This window comes from Channa argus, chromosome 3 (assembly GCF_033026475.1).
Source record: "Channa argus isolate prfri chromosome 3, Channa argus male v1.0, whole genome shotgun sequence".
Classification (NCBI taxonomy): Eukaryota; Metazoa; Chordata; class Actinopteri; order Anabantiformes; family Channidae; genus Channa; species Channa argus.
Genome location: NC_090199.1, coordinates 19,150,212 through 19,177,045, shown reverse-complemented (window position 1 = coordinate 19,177,045; position 26,834 = coordinate 19,150,212). Strand labels below are relative to the sequence as shown.

The following is a 26,834-nucleotide window of genomic DNA, read 5'->3' as shown; positions in this document are numbered from 1 at the left end:
ACACACACACACACACACACACACACACACTCTAAAATAACTCTGGACCCCATCCATCAACAATTTGGACTAGTTCCACTGATTTTAAGGTTCCACCGTCTCTTGTGGTTGTCACTGTCCGACATAGGAACAGTTATGACATGTTAAAAGAGAATACTAGCATGAATGGAGAGATACCAGGTACAAGTGAGATTTACTGAATGTTAAGCATATTAAAGATGTACACATTCTAATGACTGCATCTCACCAATATCTCTGTGCTGTTTTGTCTGTGTGTGTTGGCCTTGATGGAGACTGGAGACGTGGGCAGTCATATGCTTATATGTATAACAGAAAGTGGTGTTTCTGACGTACATTAACAGTTTGAGAAACTGATTTTATGTCTTTTCACTATAGCGTCGTACACAGACTTTCTTCACACCACACTAATTAGTTTGAGTGTGAACAATGCTCGACTCCCCCAGGTGTTCTGCTTTACTCTTGTGGCTGAATGAAAGAATATCTCCATTATGATAATATACATACAATATTTATGGTATGTAACACAGATTTGCCTCACTTTCAAGTTGAGTGTTATCACTGTGATTTAATTGGTTATAGCACATAACATTTTCATTATCAATCTTTAGCAGCATGGTTTTATGAATGAACTGTAATTCTTGACACTGGATGCTTCTTAAGGCAGAGCCAAAGTACAAGTTTGCGTAGATGTGCATTGTTTAAAATCAGTATTCATTTGCATGTTGTGCCTTCTGCCTTGTACCTGGCGCCAACATCATATCATGCCATCTTACTTCATAGCTCTGCTCGCTTGCATATTGCCTTGTTTTAGCATACACGACTTATGTTCATTTTATTGGGATGTGTAGTTTTTAAAAGTTTTAGCCCTAATATATTCAATATGGCAGAGAAAATATTATAAGCGTCTGTGAGGCTATTGTAAATTGGAAGGCAGAAAGTAGTTTGTTTGATATGCAAGATGCATGATGCATGATGTATTACCCAAGTCTTCATCTGTACCTCACTTTAATACACTTTTCTTCTACTTTGTCCAGGTTCATTTTTCCTAGCATACCTGTCCCTCTTATTAGTCTCTATCCGTTCACAGAACACAACTTACAAGTTGAAAATTTCATTCAAATCAACATCTAAATGAAAGCCAATAAAGCCATAACATATCTAAAACTCGTTGAACTTGTTGAAATTGTTGTGCGAGCAGCTACAAGGGCTGATTTTAATTTGATTGAACCAAACCTCTAACAGACCTGAAACCTTCAACACAGATAATAATAATTGACTGCATTTACATACAGTTAAGTAAATGGGGTTCTCTGAGAACTCAGCTTTCTCTGGTAACAGGAGTAAGGTGTTGACATGCACTTAAGAAACCTGGTTACGGGAAATTTGCGTAAACATGCAGCACAAGAGTAACCTGATTTCTCTTCCACCTCTGACTTATTTTGAAAGCCTGGCAGACAGATTATAACTGTATACGGACAGAAAATGCTCCTTTCTGACTTCTCTCTCTGCGTGTACGTGCGTGTGTGTGTAGGCAGGGTAAACCCTGGATAGGTCCCAAGTCTATCTCAGGACCTACACAATTCATGCTAAAATGCACACCTATGGGAAATTTAAGGTCACCAATTAACCTAACACACACATCTTTGAAATGTGGAAGGAAGCTGAAGTCCACGTGGAAAACCTACGCAAACACGGAGACAACATGCAAATTCCACACAAAAGACCGCAGCTGGCAGGTAGATTTGATCTGGTGACCTTCTGTCTCCACCACCATGCTGCCTTATTCGCATAATGCTAGTGCTAAATTTCTCAAATGCACACCAGAAAAACTTCAAAAAGAATTATGGTCCACTTTGCTCATTCCCGTATTTCTCCTGTCATCTCTTTATCTCTCTAGTATCCCTACTTTTCCTGCTACTCCTCCCTCAGGGTTTAAGCTGCTGCCTGAATGCCATAACTGTCAAAATCCACTTGTAAACTCCCATTTAACTTCTTTATCTTTTTTATCTCCATCAGCCTTCCCAAATTTCTCTACCCCCCCCTCTGCATTCCACAAATTTTGATGGTTGATAGACCTCTCTCCTCCCATTCCTCCCTCACTCCTTCCGATTCCACAGTAGGTTCCTACCTCCAGATAAACTCTTTATCTTTAGCTTCATCCATTTCTAACCTAGTCCTTTTTCTTGGTTTAGTGACTGCATTGATTTAATTAACCTGGTTACTCAAAGAAATGCAACATGGACCTACTAAAGAAGCATGTGAGGACGTTCCAATACCACTTTTTCCCAGACTGAGTATACCTACTTACATTTGAGCACTTGCTGATACAAAGTACTAATATAAGTACTAAACTGTTGGGCTTCCAGTATGAGAATGGGAATGAGAATGGAAATTGTCTTTTACTGCCAAAACAAATTTGGCAGTGACCAGCAATTTATAAACGGAGCAACTTTTGTTAACATAGTGTCAGGTGCAGTATTAGAAGTTTTCAGAGTACAACTACACAAGGGAATTATTGGCTCCGATATCCGATACATGTATGTGTATCGGGATATTTGTGAAAGGGAAATCATGGCTTATAGATTTTGGCTGTGTGTATGTAGGTGGCAGAGAAGTCAGCATTCTCCAGTAGAAACTTACTTGGGAAATCAGGTATTTCTCATGCCCTACACCAATTAGGAAACCAGATTTTCCATTTACATAACAGTTAGGAAATCGCCTTCCTTGAGAGAGCCAATTGTAACTTGAGTAAAGTGCATATAAACACACCGTATATTTCGCTCCAGATTCCTGTCTCCAGATTGTTGCCATCTCCTCTGGGAGTGGCGACGAGAGGCAGCGTCAGCTGTATACTGGTGGCTTCTCAAATGAATGACATAATTGACATCCCGAGCATTCCCTGGGCTGGAGAAAGGCTGAGGTTGGGAAATAGAGTAATAGCTTTTCAGGGGAAGTGTGATGCAGATAAGATCCCCAGTTTGGAAAACCTGCCCAATTTTAAGTAGCCATAAATACTAATTCATACCATAATATCATCGTTTTTGCAGTCTGTACTTGCTGTACTGCCATAAAGTTCATCACGTAAACACAGAGTACTTATAATTGACATTTTGCCAGCATGTATTCTAGTGAGTCTGTGAGCCCGCCAGTGAGGCGTGAGGAGGGGAAGAGGAAGTGTTTTGTTTAACTGTTGAACAATGCTGTGAATGAGACAGCATGGAGCTGTTGAAGGAGTCATAACAGGATTGAAGGTGAAAGATTTGGGCATTCCCTTGTAAATTTGAACTAAAGTCACTAATTACACTAGTTAGGAGCACTTTTATAATGTAATGCATATTGTTTTTATTCAGACCTTGATGAGCTTCCACATTAATCAAAGAGAACCACAAAATACCCAAATCTACATACAACTTAGATATCCTTCACAGTTTAGAACTTAACTTTGCGACATTCTGTGCATTGTGCTCACTCTTACTGGGAAGTTTAAAATGATTAGGATAATTCATAAATTTGACAATGTGCAATGAACAGTTTTGTCTCAAGGCTCACTGACTAACATCTGACATCTTCCATACCCTGCTTGGGTGGTGTTTAACTAAGCTGAACCAAGTTATATTACAGTTCCTGTTTTAAAGCACTGACAGTCATTGAACCTTGCCATTAACTGTCGGCTTCTGTGTTGTTGTCAGTGAGTTAAACCTTATTTGTCAGAAAGCCTTGTTGAAAAGAGACAGGTGTTATGCTAAACAATATATTAAGTTCTACAACTATAAAAGCCTGTTTTCGGTCACCCTAAAAGATGTTACCCTAAAGGTATTTAGTTGTGTGAGTCGAGGTATATTCTGGCTTCCTAGACAGCCAGCATGTTGAACATTTCCTTCTAAATAAGTCATTCACACTTTGCACCATGCTAATGTTTGTTAACAGTGCACACCAGACTAGTATTAAGCAAACACATTAGCTCATTATAAAATCACATTTGTATTTTGGCCAATAATTTGGCTCTGACACTCAATGATAGGGTGATTTCCTGTGTTAGAGTCCTTAATATTAATATAATATCATTAATATTGTTCTGATCTTTTCTTTTAGTTGTATTGCCAACAAGGTAAAGGAAGCTATTGATTCCATTTAGGAGGTTTGTGTAATGACAGACAAAAGCATGAACTTTTTTTTTCAACCTTCTTGGCTGCCATCTGCTGTGCTGTTGTGCAGAAAATTGGCTTATTCCCTTGACTTTTAAACATGGGTAAACTGAGCTCTATGCAGCGTCCACTGGGAACAGCTGCATTGCATTCCTGCTTCAGTGCCTATGCTGATCATAAACAAGCATTCAAAGTGCGACTGTCCAGCAGACATTCATAATAATCTTGAAAAAGTCTTGTAAGGTTGGCTCATATATGTATTAAGTAAGACAATCTCATTAAATATATATATTTTTTAAATCCTTCCCATAGCTGGTGGTTGGTTCAAAGCTAGATGTTCTCTAAATTATAGAATGATACTAAATGACCTTAGGATCACCAGAATTCCAAAACAGTTCTTTTAAAAACTGGCACTTAAGCACAGCAAGTGGGTGCTCATGCTACACTGGTTGACTGTTGTGTCCTTGTAGCACTGCCAGAGAATTAATTGAACAAATAGGCCACAAAATAGCTGCACTTCACCATGGAGTTGCCTGTTCGCAGACACGCAACCATCTATAGTAGTGACCTCAACGGTGCTGAGAACTGAGCAGCTCAGCACTGTTGTTTGATAATGTTAACAAGAGTGCAAGAGGCTGGTTCCGTGAACTGCGTGGTGCAAATCATACACCTTTCCATACCATTTTATTTATCCTGTGACCATTTCCTGCGACTGCCGCAAAACCGGCCAAATGCAAACACCCGAAGCTAAACAACTCATTCATTCATACGAACACAACAACAATGTCGAACTGGAAGGACAACAAAATTCATGAAAATCTGGCTGTAAGGGCAGACCTGGAAATCGTCAAACACATACAAGGAACAGCATGACATTCTGTGGTATACGACCAGATCACTAAGCAAAGCAGTCACTTCCGCAGCTTTGTTTTTGAGTCGTGTTCTGCGCCCTGCTTGAAGTGTCTAAGTACAACCCCCTTGCCCAATTACACAGTATTTCTTCACGAATTTCACACGGACTATGTCCCGATGTTAGCTACATGTCTGAAAGGGAAACTCCCGACAATGATCCTTCTGACATTCTCTAGAGTTCATGCCTGAAACAGACTTTAGGACATATTGTCTGGGTAAATAACAATAATAAGTTTCCCCCTCCCTTTATTATTATAAACTGATAAAGCATTATACTCGTATGTTAGCCATGTAAATAGTTAGGCTTGGTTTATTTTGACTATTAAGTTTGATTTATGGGTTATGGTGACCCAAAACAGCAGCTGTTTCAAATCCTTAAAAAAAACAATAGGAAAGAGTTGACCTTGTTTGACCCATTAAGTACTATCACAGATTGGTTTAATATGAGGGCAATGATAATTATTACTCACATCCTTGCTATTGTCGCTGCTTTTTTTATAATGCTGAATCATGGTGGATTTAATTAAACTTTTTGACATTGATCAATAGAAAAAGATGTCAACCTGAAAATAAGTGATTGCATAAGTATTCCCCCATTTTAAAGTAACCCACTTGAATTAATGGTGCAGCAAAATTGGTTTCAGAAGTAAAAGTCCAGTGACTGTATTTTAATGATTGTAATATAAATGCACCTGTATCTTAAAGGTCCAGTTACTGATGAATCAGTTTCCTCGTCAAAAAAAAGCAACATTTTGTAATGTTAGGATATATAATGAAACAAAAAATGTTACTCGGATGTTCTGATGACCTTTGTTTATTCAAAGAGGGAAACTTCACTATAGCTATTTACTGATTCCCAGCTAACCTAGCTTTAGGATCTGAATGAGTCTGGTCCTCTGCCAGCCCTAGGTCTCAATGGCTTGCCTGCTCACATGGCTGGTATTCAAGACTAATGGATCCCACAGGGTACAGAGATGAGATTTGATTACTCGTTGATACTAGGATTCACAGTGATAAGAGTCTGAATAAGCCCAAATAATATCAACATATTTAGACATGTTTATCTCAATTATTGTGGATTGGAATCAGATACAGCACCATAAATAATTTTTAGGATCATTGATGTAAACCTTTTCAGTTCAATTCAAATTGTTTTAAAAATGATTCACAAAGGGAACTGTCTTTAAAAAATATGCGGGGGAAAGAGACTTATTTAGACCCCTATGAAATTCTTTGATAGACATTATCCACACTTTATTTTAATAATGAGGTGCCACCGTGTTAATGATCTCTCCATTCATTCAGCCTTTCACTCAGCTGTGTTTTCTTGTCTGCAGCCTGTAGTTATGCACATGTAAGGTTGAGAAACCTTTCCCTAATGCAATATGTCAAATTTAGAAACCCGCTTTCACATTTACATAGCAGAAATCGGTTTTCTCTAGAATGCAGTATGTAACCTGGTTTTTATTTTTATTTTCACATAGCAAGGGACCGGAAATCAAACCACTGACCCTGTGGTCGGTAGACGACTGCCTTACCAACTGAGCTACAGCCACTCTTATGTTGGTAGTAATGTCCCCAAGTTCTTTAGCCCTCCATTTCTCGTTATTGTAGTGGTCCAACAATTATCCACTCCAGAGATCGTTGTATGACTAACACTGAATGTTTATTGAACTCCACGTTTCTCAATTCATAGCTGATTACGAATAGTACTTTCACAAACACATTCACAGAAACCATGTGCCTCCACAGCTACACACTAAACTTTTCACTTCTACCTTGTTGTGCTCCCCACTACCTTGTAATCTGTTCTTTCTGTCAGCTCTATTAGCTGTATCTTATAGCCCCAACAGATTTACCTTGTAGCTCTTATAGTTGTCTGTTCTTTCCAAAAGCTGAGCTGAACTACTTATTATCTTGTAACAGACTTTCTATATACATTGTTTCTACGACAACTGGTTAAAAAAATTTAAAAAGTAAACTTTAAAAGCAAACATCAAAGGCAGTTATATGACATCACTAATGACATCATCAGTTCGCTTATACTTACGCTTCTTAATCTAACTAACCTTACACAATAAACAAAAATGGAGGAAAGCCTGGTTGGCTCATACACTCCCTTTAAATCTATTCTTTAACATGAGTAGTAGCACCCTGCTGTTCCTGGCAGCACTGTTGGAAAGAGGCCATAGATAACATGGACAGTGGCTTTTCGCTCCGTGGGAATTGTAGCTGTGACAGTGGAACAATGTGCAGCCTAATTCCTCATCTTTATTAGCATGGTTTAGAAGCCGCAAAGCCAAGAACACTCACTTTAACCTTATAGCCACTTATTAAGTTGGCACTTCAGCTATGTTCAAAAACATTAGCATAGCTTTGTGTCCCTGTTCCCAATCTTTAAATTATTGCCGACCTCTCAAGAAATATGGAATTTAAGGCTTTTTTTTCAAGATGTTTATATTCAGTACACTGTTTGCTATTTGGGTAGATTTAAAACTTTTTGTCAGAGCTTAATCTGTTCCTGATATAAATTTCATCTCAAACCATTCTCTGTTTAGATTCTACCAAAATCTGATAAATTCTGTCATGTTAAATTCTGGTTTCTTGTTATGAATTACTACCCAAAATCAAATGTTGAGGTGTAGTTTGCAGAGGTGGTTTGAGCTGGTATGGATAATTTGTGAGGTTTGGCAAGGTTCGATTTCAGCAAAAATAAATTGGATCTAACTTCACTCCATATTTTTCTGAACTCCAATGGGTTTCTTCAGCTCACCCTGCTAGTTTTACAGCCTTGCTGCTCTCCTTAACAGAGGAATAACATATGACTATTGTCAGTGATGTCGGCAAAATACCAAAAAAATTAGTAGCTAAACTTTATCAATACCAGTGCTGATGCTGCACTTACTGTTTAAAATGTGTCCATCAGCAGAGCTTTTCAGCTGTAACTCATAAACATTAAATTTGTGAGTCTTCTCTTTAAAACATGCTTTCTGTAACTGGTGTTTGTACAGAGCCAAACAAAAATTGTTTGTTAGACAAGATACTTCACTCCGTAACGCTACAGTAAAACCGCAAGAGAACTGAGTTGTTCTGTAGCTCCAGAAAGTCCAGCTGAGGGATTTATCTTGACTTTACAGGATTCCATTCTAACTAGGGTTTTTGCAATACCACAAATTTGGTAGTTGATACCAATACCACAGAAAATCTACAATTCCCAATACCAATTCTGATAACACAGCAAAAACAGAAACCAATGCATTTAGGCATCAACTTCAAGGGTGGGGTGGAGCCTTCAAGTAGTTAAAAAGGCATTACTGTCATTGAAAACAAAATAACATCAATTATGAGGTATACCGTTATGACTTTAAAACTTTGAAAACAACATAGGCTGCAAGCACACACAGCTTGTTAACACACAAATTTTATATGCACAAGTACAAATGCATGTTTGGACACACATATTACTACGGTGTATGTGTTGAAAGGATCCAGGAAAGGCACCCAGCTCATTTATTGATCTATAGCTTTCTAAGCCTAAACAAGCTAATGTTAGCCTCTGTGATCATTTGCAGCTGTTGCAGTTCACAAACAATAATGATAATTTAATTTTGATATACGATAAATGGTCTGCACTTATAATACTTTTCTACCTTATTGGTACCCAATGGGCTTTACTTTGCTTTGCATTAAACCTTTTACACTCACAATAACAAACTGAGACGCTTTGCTAAGTTTGAGGTGTTTCCTCCTTTCATTCTGAGACACTCTATAGCAGCTTGATAGCTGATATCAATATTATACCAGTATTGGCATAATAATACACCATATTAGAGGAATGTAATTGTTATTTGGGCCACAAAAAAAAGGGATTGCACCACTTCTAGTAGTTTGGGATTGTCTGGAGATTCTGTTATTGCAGGTTATGCCTCCCATGCTCTTTAACCCCACTGTTTAAAGAAATCGTCAAGCCCTTAGGTTTTAGGCTTATTGAGAAAAACTATTTAAACTTTGGTAGCTGATTTTTATTTTATTGTATTTTTTCTTTTTTTCCTCAGTCTAACACTGTTCACAAATGTTCTGCCAAGATTTTAGGCCTCTGTTTCTCTTGTTTTGGTCCTGTCTGCCGACAACACAGTGTCTGTTTTGTCCCACAGGAAATTTTTTTGGCCGTCTCTGATTTAGCCTGCACCCACAGTGTCAGCTTTGGCAGTATCATTTCCCCTGACAAGCTGATGGTTAGTGTTCATCCATTCGGCCCAGTCAGTTTTATTTGCTTTGTGTTGAGATAGTCTGCTCCCATGTTGTGATTCTGTCTGATGTCTCTGACTGTGTCATTCTGGTCACTGCTAAGTGCTCCACATTAAATGGGTATGATGTTTGGGTGGTTTCCCAGGCCTGTCCACATCATTTTCAGAAGTCATGCTTGTTTTTCATCCATGGCAGGTTCACTTGGACTTGATCTACTGAGTATTAGACATGATGTCTCTGGCACAGCACTGTTGGGTCTTAATGTGTCTGAAGATGAAACAGTAATGAAGTGGTTTTGCAATTAATAGTCTTTGTAAAATTCTGAGTTGAAACTAAAATAATATAACCTCAATTCCAAAAACATTGTAAGGCGGTGTAAAACATGAATAAAAACAGTATGCAATGATTTGCTAGTCTCATCAACCCGTATTATATTCACAATAGAACATAATGAACATATCAGATATTGAAACTGAAACATCTTACCATTTCGTTGAAATGTTAAGCTGATTTTGAATTTTTTTTGGAATTGGGGTTGTACTTTGTGCAAAGTAGGCTTAAGTGATGTGTTTAATTTTAAAGCAAGGGTCCCCCCCCATGGATTATTTCAACCCAGTGTACAGAACTCACAATTTGCATCACATTGCATTGTGTATGTATTTTGCATTTAGTGTGTCTGTTTCTATTTCTTTCTATTGTATTCTCCTACTGCTATAGGTATCAGCAGTAACTTTGTGCATGCACGATTCATTTCTTTTTTGAAAAAGAGTCGATAGCCAATGGTCTAAATATTTGCTAAATTTAGTGACAAAGTGACTGCGTGTGAGGGACCCCTGTTTAAAGGACTTTTATGTTTTGCAGAATTATAGTATTGTGCAGTGTCTTAGGCCGCTGTTTTAGCAGGGTTGCAATGATAATCTGTATATATTTATAGGTCTCTTTATATTTATAGGTGGTATTTATTTATGCTTTAGTGTAGTAGAAGGGAAGAGGCAGAAAAAAATGCAAGACAAGGAAAACGATAAGCAGCAAACCATGTGATATAAATTTAAACTTTAATTATTTTAGCAAATGTAATATGCCTCACAGTTCAATGAGTATTTTTAGATTATATGAACATGGACAGAAAAGACAGAGTTCACCTGTGCCTGAATTAATAATGAATGGGAGTGTTCACCCATGTCTGTCAATAGAAGGCAGTGATGGATGAAAACAATTGCAGAGAGATTAAACTAAATGTGTGAACTCTCCTTTCTTTCTTACGTTCAGTTTTTAAAATTACATTCACTGTTAGTTTTCTTTGCCTCAGGTCTTATTATTGGTATGTAAATGTTAATTTACCTAAACCATTTCACCTTCACCTACACACACCAGGATGGAGAAATTTAGTAATGGACATATAAAAAAACCACAGCAAAACCTATCCAAACACATAATAACTGTGTCATTCACTATATCTGCTGTAAGTCACGTGCTATCTTTGACGCAAACCTCTCATATTTGCTTCATGCAAGAAAGAGTGCTTTTCTACTCAATATTTTACTAGGGAAAAAAAAAGTCTTAAAACTGGTCTTCTGGCTTGTGATGGGATGTAAGAATAAACAAACTCATACGTAGGCAAAAATACAGTAGTAATTATTCAAAGCAAACAGTTAAGTTTAAGACACAAACAGATAGGATGGAAGAGATGTAAGTAAAGGAGGACAAAAAAAATCATACAGTCAGAAATCTAATAATGCAAACATACTGTGTGAAACAGTGATACAGCCCATTGGCTGCTATGTGTTTGTATATAAATGGTAGCTAAAGGTTTTAGTGCCACATACTCCTTAAGAGCGGCTTGTTTTTTTCTTTTCTTTAAAAGTTGTGAAATTTGGTAATACTTGTAAACATTACACATCCACTGATTGAGCTGACTTTATATTTTTGTGATTTTTGATTGTTTAATTTGTGAACATTTTGTGTCTATCCTGTCATTAACATCGGCCTTTTTTTCTTTTTCCAGTCCTGTGTGCAAAGAACCTGGCAAAGAAAGACTTCTTCCGTAAGTAAAGTCTATTTTTATGTGTTGCTATTCCTGTCCCATTCCCTCCCTTGTGTATAATATGGGCTTTGTCAGCGGTGGCAGCTCGCTGGCTTTTCAAGCCATGCTGTAAATGAAGTCCCTAAGGAACTGTCTGTTATACTAACCAAGTGGGTTGCAGTGGCAGAGCCAGAGGGGTGACATGGGGTACCCTGTCAAGGACAGGGGACCACTCTTTTTGTAGAGATCTACTGTAATGGACACACTATATCTCTGTCACTTGCGTTAAAGAAATACTAATTTAAGTGAATAGAATGTACACATTTACATGTGATTTTGCATTTTTTCAAAAGTCGTGTCAAATTATGCTGGTTTTGTATGGGAATAATATAAAGAAAAGTAATTGAGAACAAGCCTTTCTTAAAGCACCCCAAGCAACGCATCAGCTTCAGACAGATAAATCCCATGTGATGTTACTTTATTAAAGAAAAACCTGTGCGAAGGATGGGTTGATTTAAAACAAGAAGACAGAAAATATCCATCTCAACTACCATCCATAATATAATTTATAGAGAAATGTCCATCAACTGTTACATTATCTTAGGAGATTGTTGTTTGGCAAGTTATTCCTGTTGCCTGCTTAGATACAATTGCCAGAAGTAAAACGCTATTGTTAGGCTATTAACAACCCACACCACTAAACCAATTTGTAATTTGATTTATCATCTTTAACTCTTTAACAAAAGCCTTTCTTCTTATGTTGAGTCAATAAAGTTAGTAATCACAAGTGTATAAACCCAATGAGACTGTAAAGACAGATTAGTTAGTGTCTCTGGCCAACCTCTGTTTTTTCATTTAGCCTTTTTTAGCAACCAGAGCTATTGGTGACCTCACTATGTCTTTACATTCGCTAAACCTCATCACCTGCCTCTATTTACTTTTACAGGGTTACCAGATCCCTTTGCCAAAGTGGTGGTGGATGGTTCAGGACAATGCCACTCCACAGATACTGTGAGAAATACGCTGGACCCAAAATGGAATCAACATTATGATCTGTAAGTCAGTAGGAGCCACTGTATACAGAAATGTTATGGCCTCTTTATGCCAATCATGCCACCCTGTGTGTGTGTGTGTGTGTGTGTGTGTGTGTGTGTGTGTGTGTGTGTGTGTGTGTGGTTAAGATGAATTTTGTATACAATGCAACAATTACAACCTGAAGCAGTAAAAATAAGTTATCACAGAAATGTTGCACACTGCTTTGGCACCATTGTATATCTGTGTGAGACTTCTATTACATTGTTTTAGGAATGCAGCATTGACATTGCTTTCCTTTTGTGGAATATCTTGTAGAGTGAGATGCAAGACATTCCATACCACAGGACTAAGCAGAAACTCACAAGAGTTGGGTTTTCATTTTTGGGCTGATGTTCTTCTTCCTCAATTTCCAGGTTCTGCCCATTATTGGGTATTAGAACTTTGAGTTTGCTAAATAGTTTTGCACTTCTTAACAACTTCCACTCTTTGTTTGCCTTTCTTGCATTTTTCTGTTGTAACAAAAGGGAGAGTAGCCAAGAAAATGCTGTGTAAATACATATTACAACACTTGTTTTTACACAGAACATGTATATTAATATGCAACTGACCTGCCATGGCATAATTATTATTGGCCTGCTATGTATGGAAAAGACCAGTACCAAACAGTTGTTTTGTGAAAAATGCAAAGCTCCTGATGATAAACAGTAAACAGTTGTAAAAAGTTAAATGTAAAAGTAGTAAAGTAAGTACATTTTACACAGTAAGAGTTATCACCACTCATTGCTTCAGAATAAATCTGTAAGATCAAGTGTCTTCTGTGGAAAAAGAGAACGTTCCTCTAAATCTGACCTTTTGCTGTAAACTTCTGCCCTTATACCTTGTAAAACATAAAAAGCCATGCATCTTCCATTTAGGTCTTTTTACAGTACGTATTGATTTTGAAAACAATTTACCTGTAATATGCACTTTAACTTTTAAAACATTATTATTATTATAATATGAAATTTCAATTGCATTGCAAACCAAATAAAATATTAATAATGTAATTCTTTCGAAAGGAATTAAAGGAAAAGTTTTCATATATTTGCTTTTGTTAAATCAACGTGGTTATGGTATTGCCTATTGGCCTCTGAACCCCAAAAGACTACAACAGTAGTAACACTAAACTCCACAAGTGCCACTTGAATGTTTTCTTGCATGACTTTTCCCTGTACTGAGGTCTTTGTTGACACAGCACAATAAGGGACGATCACCCCAAAGGACCCACTGGCCACAAAGCTTAGATGCTGAGAGATGGAGGAATACAATGAATGAATACCTACAAGGTAAAAAATGTTGAAAAGGGATATCTGCTTGTATTTTCACTTTAAATTATGTAATTAAAGTCATCATTTAGGAAAACAGCAGTAACTATGACATAATTACATGCTTCCCGTGGGTCCTATATAAACCTTAAATATGATTTTTAAGGTCTTATTGATCTCTAGGTTAGGTTGATTATTTAAGTGTGAAATGGTTGCATTGATGTTACTGTGCTTTTATTTGTTTTTAGAGAAAAGATATATGGCGTAACCTACCTATAATGTCTTTCAGCAAAAACTATAGTTGTGTGTGTGGTGTTTCATTCCATCCAAAGATGGGAAGACGATGTCAATGTCTGCACACATCATCCTCACCTGTGTTAAATGTTCTGTTAATGTGTGAAAACAACAATACATCATGGTACTTGTTGTATCTCCACTGCTGCTTAGGTAGTCTTTTGTGGACCTGGGTAGGTGAATGTGGCTGCTGCTACTTGTCCCATTTAGCAAAGACAGTATTTAGTCAACAGTAATTAAACTGAATTAAATCGATGCAAGGCCAAAATGAACTTTATGGTGTGTGTGTGTGTGTTTGGTTTGTGTGCGCACACATGCTCTCAGCAGATCTGTGTGGAAACGGGCTTCAGTACATCAGAACTCTATGTAAACCACATGTTATGATCTGTAAAAACCATCAGCTGATCTCCTGTGTTTCAGAATCTCCCAGATAAAATATGTATTTGTGTCATTTTATTAAATTAATTTGATCAATAGTTATGAATCAGGACCTTCAGTACTTGAAGCAAGAATCAACTGTAAAATAAGCTGATCTGTGTATGCACAGTTTATTTAGGAGTTTATGTTTATTTAGGATTTGAAAGCCTATATCCTATGTATACACATTTTTCGCACAATTTCTTTGAGGGGGTATCAGTTTATTTTGATCAAGGGCTCGATTATGTCAAAAAACATAACCATTATTATTTTATTCAATTTTGTGATCATGATTATTTGTCTCGATTACTTATTGACTTGGAAAGCGGAATACGATTGAGACTATAAGGGAGCACAGAAGAGACTGTGGGAATCATTCATGTTTTTATTGTTTTTTTTTCTGGTGCACCTGAGATTTCATGTTGTGTAATTTCTTACAGCCAAAGCAGAGCATTTTTAGTGTGCTTGCTATTTGTTCCGGGGTGAGTAATGACATATTTGAAAAAACACCTGTTTCTGTCACTTGTTTTGCTATGGTTTATAGTTAGAATACTGGACTAGATTCTGAGCAAAATTAAGTAATTATTTCTGTTACTTTCATCTGCAAGTTAATGAGTTTAATGTGACTAAAAACAAAATAATATTATGACAAAAATCCTTGATCATTTGAACTGCAGCTCTATTAATGGCAGTCATGTTGTGCACCGTATTCAAAAGATTTTCAACTTAATTTTTTTTTTTAAATGAATCCTCTGTACACTTCTTCCCTTGTGAATAAAATAGGTCTTATATTACATTCAAAAAGGTCTAATAAGGGGTGTAAACAGTCTTAAATGTGACTTATTGAAGCCTGCAGCGATGGCCACGAGTTCGGCTGTAATACTTTATCAACAGAACATAAATGGCCAAAAAACTGATGATCGGTTAAGTAAAATTTCTTTGCCAAGAGCAACTTAGCGATTAGTGTCTTGACTACAGTGACTTCAACATTTGAGCAAGAGGAGCTTGAAATCAAACCACTGACCCTGCGATTGGTGGGGAAAACCACTTGACTTCCACAGACACATGGAGCTCTAATGCCCCCCTCTCTTTGCCCTTCATGATTTGTACCATCTGAGAAGTGTGATCAACACCAATGACCCCTAACCTCCCCCCCTGTTTCAGGAAATGACTAACGTGCCACTTAAAGCAGATGCGAGTGTGTGTTTGGGAGCTTGCCAGCTTGCCACACGCCCATTTCAAGCCTCCAGCTTTAGGAGATGGAATTTTTTTCCCAGGTGACACTGATACTGCTAGTGGCTGCCTTGATGCCCTGTATCATATATCACAAATACTTTGCAATGATAATACATTTCTTTTTTAACTGTAAATGTTGCTTCAAAGTTTCTAATGACCTGTGGTGAAAATGTTTGAAGAAATAGAGACCAAGCCATATGTCTGAAAACATTTGGTGTGTCTTGAAAGTTCATGCACTCACAGTAGTATGTATTTCTGGTTTTGGCAGGTAGCCTCCTCATGCTTGGTCTCATATTGCTTTGGTTGGAGAATCAGATTCAATCTCTCCTCACTATGTCTTCACTGCAGTAATAGTTGTGCCTTGTAAGTGATGTTTCACAATTTTCCGTTAAGAGAGGCAGGAAAAATCTATACAAATATATATCCAAAAGTGGAAGAAGAGATGTACTATAGGTTTTTGGCTTAATTTAATGTAGGACTATAAGAAAAAGAAGGAACCTTTGGCATAAACTCCCGCTACATAAATACGATAAAGGTATTTCATGTCAACAAGTTAAACCTGTAGATTCTCAACGCTTATTTATTTTTGTCTTTATAGATGTTAGCAACCAATGGCTGTCCAACATAAATATGAAACCTATCTAATCTGGGAGAACATTTTATTTATGATTTCTCAGTATAACACATGTTCTCTGGCAAAAGAAAAGTTTAAGTCCTGCCGATTTGGGTTTAGTATGTCCTGGGGCTAATTTAGATTTGACACAAGAATTTCCTCCTTCGCTACTGTTGTCTGTAAGATAGGGCATGCATCTCCCATCATTCAGAGGTGTGCATGCACAGTATTCACATCGCAGGACATGCAATGTCAAGTAAGCCAAATTAACTTTTTATGCAACAACTTGTATGGTCTTATTTTACATGACTTATTTAAAGAGGAGTCGGTCTGATATTCTTTTTTTGTTTGTTTTAAGGGTTCTTGAATTGAAGAACCCTTAAAACATAACCCTAGTTTCTTATTAGTGAGTAACATGTAAATTCTGCGTGCACAGCAAACCACAAGTCACATCATTATTGAGCAGTTTACCAAGCATCAAATACATATAATTATTTCTGATACAGAAAGGATGAGGTTTACCATAAATGTGTACCTTGTTGATGATGCCTTCATGGTAAGTCAAGCAGTGTATTGAACTACCTAATTTCTTTTCAAATCAATACAGAAAAGTGGTCACAATGCTGACCTGCTTATTTGTTTGGTAGGTTGAAACCAGTTGCATAGCAAGTGTTTTGCATAAATGTATTGAATGCACACATTTGTTGGATAAACAGTATACGGAAGACGTGTTTGAAACTTCATCTTCTTCTTCTCCTTTTTTGTCTCTTCCTCCTGTTCATCTCCTCCTTCTTCCTCTTCTTCTTCTCCTCCTCCTCCTTTCGGCTGTTCTCTTTCAGGGGTCGCCACAGCGAATCATGTGCCTCCATCTAACCCTGTCCTCTGCATCCTCTTCTCTCACACCAACTAACTTCATGTTTTCTCTCACTACATCCATAAATCTCCTCTTTGGTCTTCCTCTAGACCTCCTGCCTGGCAGCCCCAACCTCAGCAACTTTTTACCAATATAAATTCACAGTCTCTCTTTTGAACATGTGCAAACCACCTCAATCTGTCCTCTCTGACTTTATCTCCAACACATCTCACACGAGGACAGCTCTGATGTCCTCATTCCTAATCCTGTCCATCCTCGTCACTCCCAAAGAGAACCTCAACATCTTAAGCTCTGCTACCTCCAGCTCTGCCTGCTGTCTCTTTTTCAGTGCCACTGTCTCCAAGCTTTACAGCATCACTGGTCTCTCCACCGTCTTGAACGTCCTTTCCTTTCATTCTCGCTGATACTCTTTTCTCACACAGCACGCGTGAAGACACTTGTTTGTAACTAAAGAGTGTACACCTGGCTGTCGTTGACACAGAAGGTGAACACTAACTCTGGTCAGGTGCCACCTCTTGTATTCTATCTCAGAAGAGAGGTTTATAGGGACTATACAGAGTGTCAGTCAGCTGTTTTTAATTTCAATCATCACACAAATGATTGTAGAATTATTCTTTCCAAATAAAGCAATTAAACTCATTTGGTAATAATTTGGTAATTTTATTGGTCTAATAGCTTAGATTATGATCATAATATACATTTTATTCATTCAATTCTTTTTATAAATTATTTTTATAACAATGTGCTAATAAATTATCTTGACTTTTAGCTTTTATTGATATAATAATATTGACGAACTTGAGGTAACATAATTTATAGGTGATATTAACCAGTTTCAGACCTCGTCTGTGCGATTCTGGATATATGTAAACATTAGTCCTGCACAGAAGTTTGTTCTAGTTACTCTGGAGCAGTTTGCCCCAAAACAATAACACTGGTTTGATTAGAATCACAAATTAAATATAAGTAAAGGAATTAAGCTGCTTTTGTGTTTAATTCTCATTTAATTTTCTTAAAGTTCTTCATGCTTATTCTTCTATCCGTTTCCCTTAAAATTATGTTAAATAGAATTCCAGTGAGATCATGGTGAACATGTGCACAGGCCCAGACACACTAGTGAGTCCTAAAAGAGAAAACAAATGAAATTTAAGAGCCACAATTTGCCAACCTCAGTAATTCGGCTGCATACCAATCCTATAGATTTTATGTGTAGGGAAACGATACTCCATGTTTTTGATATACAGCAGAATATATAGCATGGAATCAGAGCTGACTGCTAGTCTCTAATTATGTGTGCATGTGAATGTGTCAGTAAATGTGGGATTGTGCATTTGAATGGCAAACTGTTTGCTTTAAGAGGTGTCTGAGTCTCAAACAGTGGTGGCTCACATCACAGCTCCGTTTTCCAGCCGTGAATAGACTGGCCTTAGCTGTACTAGGTTTGCAAATACACACGGGTTATTTAAAAATAAGCTAGTACACCTCAACACACTGTCTAAAGTTCTGCACCACAAACATGTTTTGTTTCCATACTGTCTGAATGAAGTAGAAGAAGAGGAGTTTTGTTTTTTGTCTATGTATTTTGGGTTTTTTTTGGTAGTATTTTGTAAAGTTTATTGTCTCCGGGGTTGTCTTAGCTTAGGAGTTCATTTACTTTCTAATTTGTACATCTTGTAGGTAGTTTAATGTGTCACTGGATCATTTGACAGTATATACCAATCAGAAAGATTTGTTTTTATTTTTCTCACTCCTCGTTTGTGTTTTATTAATCTGTTTCCATTCACTGCCTTTCTTTAACCATTAGATACATTGGAAAGGCTGACTCCATCACCATCAGTGTATGGAACCACAAGAAGATCCACAAAAAGCAGGGCGCAGGGTTCCTAGGCTGTGTCCGCCTTCTGTCCAATGCCATTAACAGACTCAAAGATACTGGCTGTAAGTACATGTTTATGCTTGTCTGTGCTAAAATATATACTGTGTCCATGGACATTTACTAAAAATGGGTCATTTGTGTTTGGTATATGCATGCCTAAGTGTTGGGCAAGCTAGTGAAGGATGATGGGAACACAGTTATTCAGAATTAATAAATTAATTTAACAGTTGGGTGAGAAATATGGGACACTTTTTTTAATGCAGCCCCTTACATTTAAATAACACTGGGGGCAAAGGGCTTGTGGTGGCATGTTCATGTGGTTCATGCACTGGTGGGGAAGGAATGTCTGTTGAACAAGTTTATTGGTCACAAAAAGCACTGCACAGTGGTTTTAATGTTCACAGATAGTATTGATCGACTCTGTAAAGTTATGTCTGTCAGTGGTTTTATCTTTGGTTGTGCTGCATAATATAGCATTCATATAATAGTATCCACCAGAAACGTGTATTTGCATGTACGTGATTACCCAGTGTTCACCTGAAGTGCACTAAGGCTAAATGATATGGGAAAATAATTAATTATTAGTTTCCTTGCTGCTTTGAGTTACGTGCTTTAATATATTATTTAAAGTTTTGTGGGTTTTTTTTTTTTTTTTTTTTTTTACTGCAAACTATGAATGCCTCCATGTAAACAGCTTTTTCCGCAGTCATGCACAGAAGACAACCCTATTCGTTCAACCATTAATTCTGACACAATCAGCTGGAGATTACAACAACACCATGATAACGTGTTGATGGTAATTCTGGATATTCTATCCCCCATTGTTTGGGCATTTTGGATTTGTAGCATTTAAATCACGGATTAAATTGCAGCTTTGCAGTTTGAAAATTGTGTTCTGTTCATTAACAACATTTTATTTGCTCAGCCTTAGTATGCACACACATTCTGCCTTAAACACAAACGGACACATGAATGGACCCGAAAGTACAGGAAACAGGGTTTCTTTTCAATGCCTGCTTTTATTCTGAATGCAGATTACTCTGCTACAGACTTCACTACCCTGCTATCAAACTGTTGCTCTTTTAGCATTGCCACTGCCTGCTGTGGGCTTTTTGCCCAGATTTAACACCATGTGATTTACAACCACAATACACAGGAAACTGCTTTGGGCAAGAGATATCAAAATACATTGTATACATTTGGTACATGTGAATTTTTAGGGCACAGTCATGCTTAATGTAACTGTCATATGGTTAATTAAATGTTGCCACATGGTTAAAAGGTAAAACTTTGGTCCCAGGCTAATATGGGTAAAATATGAAGGCACAGCAACAGTTTTGCTGAGGTGCTCAATTTTCTGTCTGCATGGTTCAAATGGCTGCCCTTATATTTTTTACTTTAATTTTTAACTTATTCTCTATATTTTCCAAATTGCTACATTCTTGTTGACAGTACTAGTCAGTTGATACTGTACACTTGAAGGGAGTTCATATTGTTAAATTAACATTCTTTCCACTCATTCACCTCCTTCTTCAAGACCTGTCATGAACACAGTCAGATAAGTACTGTAATCACTGCAGTGACTTACATTTTTCTCCTTTTTTAAAGTATCCAGCCTTTTCCTTATTTCCATTCATCCATTCCACACAGCTATGCCCCACAACCATTTTAGAAGTTGGCTAAATATAATTACAACTTGTTGGATGCAGTTGTGTCCAAACTGCATAGTGCACTTCCACAAATGCAGACAGTTCGTTAAGTTGGCCCATAGGTACAGCCTCTTACGCCATCTCTAAATTGTCAAGCTACTACTTCACATAAGAGTTCCAAATAGTTTCCCCCAGCTTTTATACTTGCTTCTAAACGGTATTCTTGGTTCACCCCCTAATCCAAAAAAAACCACAACAGTGTTAGTGTTACTACAGAAGGAACCTTGACGACCATGGAAGCCAGTTCTATATACTCTTATCCTACTGTGTGCCAGATGACTTGGCTTTAGAATTACCCACAGCAGAAACAGACAATATAGGCTCCAGTTAAGTTACAGACTTATCACTTACAGTATGGTCAGCACGGCAGAACTATACTTTATTGTAGCCACAGGAAGTGGACACGGAGACATGCTCTATGACAAGACACCATGCTCACTTTATCCTTTTGTTCTTGTCTTGTGTGCTACAAACTTACATAGAGTGCCTAGTCTGGCCTGGCCAGTCTATGTACCCACAAACACAAAAACAACACACAATTTATTTTTTACAGGAATTGCCTTGGTTCCTAGACATCACATTCATACATAGCTCACTGTGCCATCAAATACAAACTCTTCCTGCACCCAAACACCCACACAGACTCTTGCAAACCAAAAAGGGATCCGGTATGATTGTCAAGTCTGCCTACCTCTACCCAGAGCTCCACTTCCTGTAGGTTTGCAGACACAAACCTCTAAGTCCTCTCCCCCACTTCTCAAGCCAGAGATTCACAGACCCCCAACTGTTCAAAATGAGTTTGAGTACACATGGCCTGCTTATATCCCAGTTGTTTGTTTGTGGTTAGTATTTATACTGTTGCTGTAATTGGTAATTAGATTTAATGATTTTTCTCATTGTGATATTGTAGTTTTTTTAAATCTGGATACAGGGTTGAAACGTCAGCAACTCCACTGAGGTAAAGTGAAACACATACTTTCAAAATTAGTTAATTTAAGACAAATTTCCTTTATTTTTGGTCCCTAGACTGAAGGTCCTTGTAAGCTGTGGCAGGGGGACACATGTTGTGTGTAGGTTTTTTTTTTTTTTTTTTTTTTTTTTTTTTTTCCAGAAACACAAATATTACTCACATGTTACAAACAGGGTGACTCAGGGGCAAAACCAGAATGCACACTGTCAAACACTGCATTTGGTGGTGTAGACCACTGTACAGCAGCACTCAGGAAAGCTGCCTAAGAAGAAATAAACAGGCAAAACTGAAAGTGAGTTTTTCTTTTTACAGGTACTGTATGTTATTATTGCACTTGGTTGTACATGCGTTTATGTTCTTTTGACTGTTATCCTATTATTGATGAAGTTTAGAACAAATACTTAAATGCTTTAGAATCTGTCCGTGTGTACTGTTTTCCAGCTTGTCTTGACAGTTAGGTCTGTGATTTGAATGAACTTTACTGTAAAGTAATCATTCCACACTACATCTCTATGAAGTTTAAATGTGTTAAATTAGTTTTTTTCTCTTCTCTGCACCTACCCCCTGCAAAGTTGTTGGTAGCTCAATTGGTAAATGCAAAGTAGTGCTCTTCAGACTTCTCTCACAGAAACTCTCCTACTTTGGTGATTGTCTGCACATAGACATAAAACTTTCCCCATATGTGTCAGTTTCCCCACATTTTGGCAAAACTGTCCTTTCAGGATGTCTCAGGGAATTAAATGTTTTTGCTTATCACGTTTTCTTCTAAACATTCCTAATAAATAGACACAAACCTTTTCCCATATCCTATAAGGTGCAAATGAGTCAAAATTATATCAAGAGAGTCTGGAGGAAGTCTGGAGCCCATTCTTAGCTGTCATTGGGGGAGATGTGGAGTACACCTTGGACAGGTTACCAGTCTATGTCAGGGCTAACACAGTGAGACAGATAACTATTCACATTCACACCTAGAGCCGATTTAGAGTTACCACTTAACCTAACATGCTTGTCTTTATGCTGTAGCATGAAACTGAAGTAGCTGGAGAAAAACCACGCTAGCAGGTAGATTCAAACTGAGGACCTTCTGCAGTTGTTGTGAGATGGCAGTCTTAACCATTCCATCACATGCTACCCAAACTAAACCCGTACAGTCTGGAAACAAGTTATACAAGTAGAATTGTTTCGATGTGATTAGCCCATACAGTACCTACTACACAACAGTTTAGATAAAATCAGGCAAACAAAGATAAAGAAATGACAACTCAAGTCTGGCTTGGCTTTTAATGTTAGCCCATGCAGAACTGGAGTGTCTCTTAATCTCCCTCTATTTTATGTCTGAATACGTTTTATATTTTAGTAAGTTCATGGTTCATGTCAATAGGTATCAGTTAATATCACTCCTGTGCTTTTTGGTTAGACTGGTCATGCACTACTCTCTGTTGTAGGATGTTTGTGTGGTGTTATGTGTGGGAGACAGACAGAGCGATACTGTGATAGTAGAATAACAGAAGATCCGGATACACTGTATCCGGATCTTCTGTTATTCTACTGTGTCTGGATCTTGTTCAAAGTCTTTATGGGTTTAGTTCCTATGTTGTCTCTGTCTGGTGGTACACTCTTTGTGCTTACTTATCCAGAAACGGCAATACTGTCAACAAATTTTGTGTCAACATTTTAACACAATTGAGATCACTATAGTTAAATCTTTTCACACAAAATGGATAAAGCTGCAGAGGTGTTTCTCTTGTTTATATTATTTTTGTTATATAGTCTTAACTGGTTACTTTGGGATCTTACAGCTGACTTGTATGTAAGTAAAAATATGGTCGTTGTGGGTTGTTCAAATTGTGAAATGACCTTTTTAAAAAATGTATTTATTTAAGCTCGATATGTCTTATATTCTAAAACACACCTAGCAATGTTTAATCTGTCCCCTAAAATCTTTTCTGGCAAAAATGCTCAACTTGGTTCAAGTTTTACCACAATGCATTGTTACAATGTTATCTTATCTGGCAGTTTTTCTGTGTTAGCAAATTAAACATCTGTAATAATAGCACATTCTTAGTGGTTTACTTTGTTACATGAAGAGTGAATTTTGATTATCAATTTACCAATCAGTGCAACATTGGAAAAATTGGAACCTGAACATTTTTGTGAATGGGGATAGAAGCTAAATCAAGTGTCCTGTTTGTTTTTTCATACAGATCAGAGGCTCGACCTGAATAAACTGGGGCCCAATGACAATGACACTGTGAGAGGACAGATAGTAGGTGAGAAACCAAACTTTAGTAATATACAAAATTATTTGGACAAGTGTGTAAAATCTGTTGAGTCAATTGGTGCTCGTGTGTATGTGTCTAAACCCTTATTGTGTGTCATCCTATTGTGTCAGGATTAAGCAAAACCCCAGTACCAGAAAATATTTATTATAGGACTACAAAATACTCCAAGAACTAATAAGCAATGAGCAATATATGATCAATCCAGTGGTCTGGTTGGTGGTGTTAGTTAAAGGCCAGAGGGTCTGACAAAGCTAAACTAATTAAAAAAAATTAAAAGACACTCTTGGAGTGAGTCCATTCTATGTTTCTCAATGCTGCATAAGAGCAGAGATCTCAATTATTGCAGATGGCAAAGTTAACTTCTGTTAACTTTACCATAGTGGAAATATTCACATACAAAACATTTTTTATATTTTGAGATGATGAAGGAAAATGTGAACCCGCATTTTATGTCAAACATACCTCTACATGTCTGAGTGGACTATATAATTTAAACATTACGAAACACAAATTGGGCCAGACTGTATAGTCTGACTCAGTTCACTACCTAACCACTGAACCACAGAATGGATTTTTGTTTTTCCTTTGCTTTCATAGAGTTAAAAAAACACAGTGATGCATTCAGCATTTGTTACAATGCAAATAGTCTATTAATTTTCATAGTTTTGCTTACTTCTGCATTAATGACAAAAGAGAAAAAGAAATAGGTGGGGACAAGGAAAAAACAACAGTTGTAGTAAAATCATTAGTATAACTATAATCCTCTAGTTAGTTATTTGACCTGTATGGGTAAGGAAATGATATTGAACTACATCCTTCTTTATCTTTGTTAATTATTTAGTAAGTCTTCAGTCCAGAGATCGCATCGGCACAGGAGGGCCAGTGGTGGACTGCAGTCGCCTGTTTGACAATGATTTGCCAGATGGGTCAGTAATATCACAGATTTTCCTTAAAAGTTAGCTGCCTGAATAATCCATGTGGTGTTTTGTCATTTTATTTATATAGCACCAATTTACAATGAAGTTATCTCAAGACTTTTTAGATTTTTAGAGAAAACCCAACAAATCCCCTTGAGCTAAGGCTTAAATGATTGCAGAAAGGAAAAACTCCCTTTAATGGAAGAAGTATCTGATAAACCAGGCTCAGCGTTGACGACCATCTGCCTTGACTGGTTTATGCGACTGACAAATGGACAGTGAAAAGGGAAATTGATTAAAAAGAAACAAACCAAAACACTGGGCAAGTTGGTAGGGCCCGGAGCTGCAGATTAGAAACACACAGCACTGGAGAAAGATACAGAGTGAGGGAGGGAGACAAAGAGGGAGAAGCACAAGTATGAGAGAAAGAAGACACAAAGTTAATATCATGCAATGGTGACATACAAATACACTGGAAAAGAGAGGGGAGGAGAGGGAGTCTTGACAGCATAACTAAGAGCTGGTTCGGAGTCACTTAGCCAGCTCTAACTCTAAACTTTGACAAAAGGAAGGTTTTAAGCCTGTCCCTAAAAGTAGCGAGGGTGACTTCTTTTCAAATCTGAACTGGGAGCTAATTCCACAGGAGAGGAGCTTGAAAGCTAGAGGCTCTGCTTCTTCTTTAGGTTTAGAAATTCTAGTAACCACAAGTAGACTTGCACTCAGAGAGTGAAGTGGTCTTTTTGAACAATATGGTGCTATGAGGTCTGTAAGATATGGTGGAGTTTCATTATTAAGGTCTTTTTATGTAAGGCGGAGAGTTTTAAATTCTATTCTTGATTTCATAGGAAGCAAATGGAGAAAAGCTAATGTAGGAGAAATATGATCTCTCGCTTTTTCCAGTCAGTATTCACATGGTAGCATTTTTGATTAATTGGAGGCTTTTTAGGAATTTATTGGGACATGCTAATAGTAGGGTGTTGCAGTAGTCCAGTCTACAAGTGACAAATGCATAAACTACTTTTTCAGCATCACTTTATAACAGAATGCTCCTAATTTTGGCAGTATTGAAAGTAGGAAAACTGTTCTAGAGAGTTGTTTTGTGTGTGAGTTAAAGGACATATGTTAGTCAAAAATGACTCAAGCAAAGCTATCTAAAGCAACTATATGGTTAGACCGCTTGTTTTTTAATTTTTAGGCCCAAATGATATAATATGTAATGTATAGTTCATTCTAATGATGTTGCCTTGTCATGTATAAAGTGAAAAGTATTGGTCCTATCACAGAACCCTGTAGAATTCCATGACTAACATTTGTGTGGATGAAAGATTCATCATTAGAACAAAGTGGAATGATCAACTTTTTCATCGGTTCTTTTGTTTTTCCTGTGCAGTCCTGGATATTTTTTGAAAAATTATGAATTGATAAGATTTAATATATTCTCCATAATTTGTAAAACAAAGAATACATTGTTCAAGTATGATGTGTTCTTTCATCATTCTTAATCTGTCTTGCAACAGATGGGAAGAGAGGAGGACCGCTTCTGGAAGGATACAGTACCTGAACCACATCACACGCACCACACAATGGGAGAGACCCACCAGGTACATCTGGGCACATCCTTCACACATTGTCAAGTATGACTTCATACAATGTGTAATCGTATCATAAGTCAGCCTAAATCACATCATCTTCAATATTCTACTGGCAGCTTTTAGTGAAGGAGGCTGATGTAACCTAATAATCACAATCTATCTAATCATGAAAATCAGGAAGTCTACTCAAGAGGTTGGACTTATTTTCACTTCTCTTTTAAAAAAACTGTCTGTAGGCAATGAATAAATTGCTTTCAGTTTCTCAAACCTTCATCCTTCTGTAACATGCTCAGACACATTTAACCAAACTACCCAGCCAGTATGGCAGCCAGGTTTTACTTGGACCCTTTTCCTCCAGTAACAACT

At 37.3% G+C, this 26,834-nt stretch overlaps 1 protein-coding gene across 4 annotated transcripts in view; it reads left to right on the top strand.

Moving 5' to 3' along the window:
• LOC137123608 (E3 ubiquitin-protein ligase SMURF2-like) overlaps positions 1–26,834 on the top strand; it is a 56,637-nt gene that overhangs the window by 9,843 nt on the left and 19,960 nt on the right. For all 4 annotated transcript variants that reach the window (XM_067497616.1, XM_067497615.1, XM_067497619.1 and 1 more), the window contains exons 2-7: positions 11,332–11,370; positions 12,296–12,404; positions 18,927–19,060; positions 23,882–23,947; positions 24,801–24,885; positions 26,394–26,477. In XM_067497616.1, the coding sequence (XP_067353717.1) occupies positions 11,332–11,370; positions 12,296–12,404; positions 18,927–19,060; positions 23,882–23,947; positions 24,801–24,885; positions 26,394–26,477 (517 nt within the window). The remainder of the gene's footprint in view (positions 1–11,331; positions 11,371–12,295; positions 12,405–18,926; positions 19,061–23,881; positions 23,948–24,800; positions 24,886–26,393; positions 26,478–26,834) is intronic.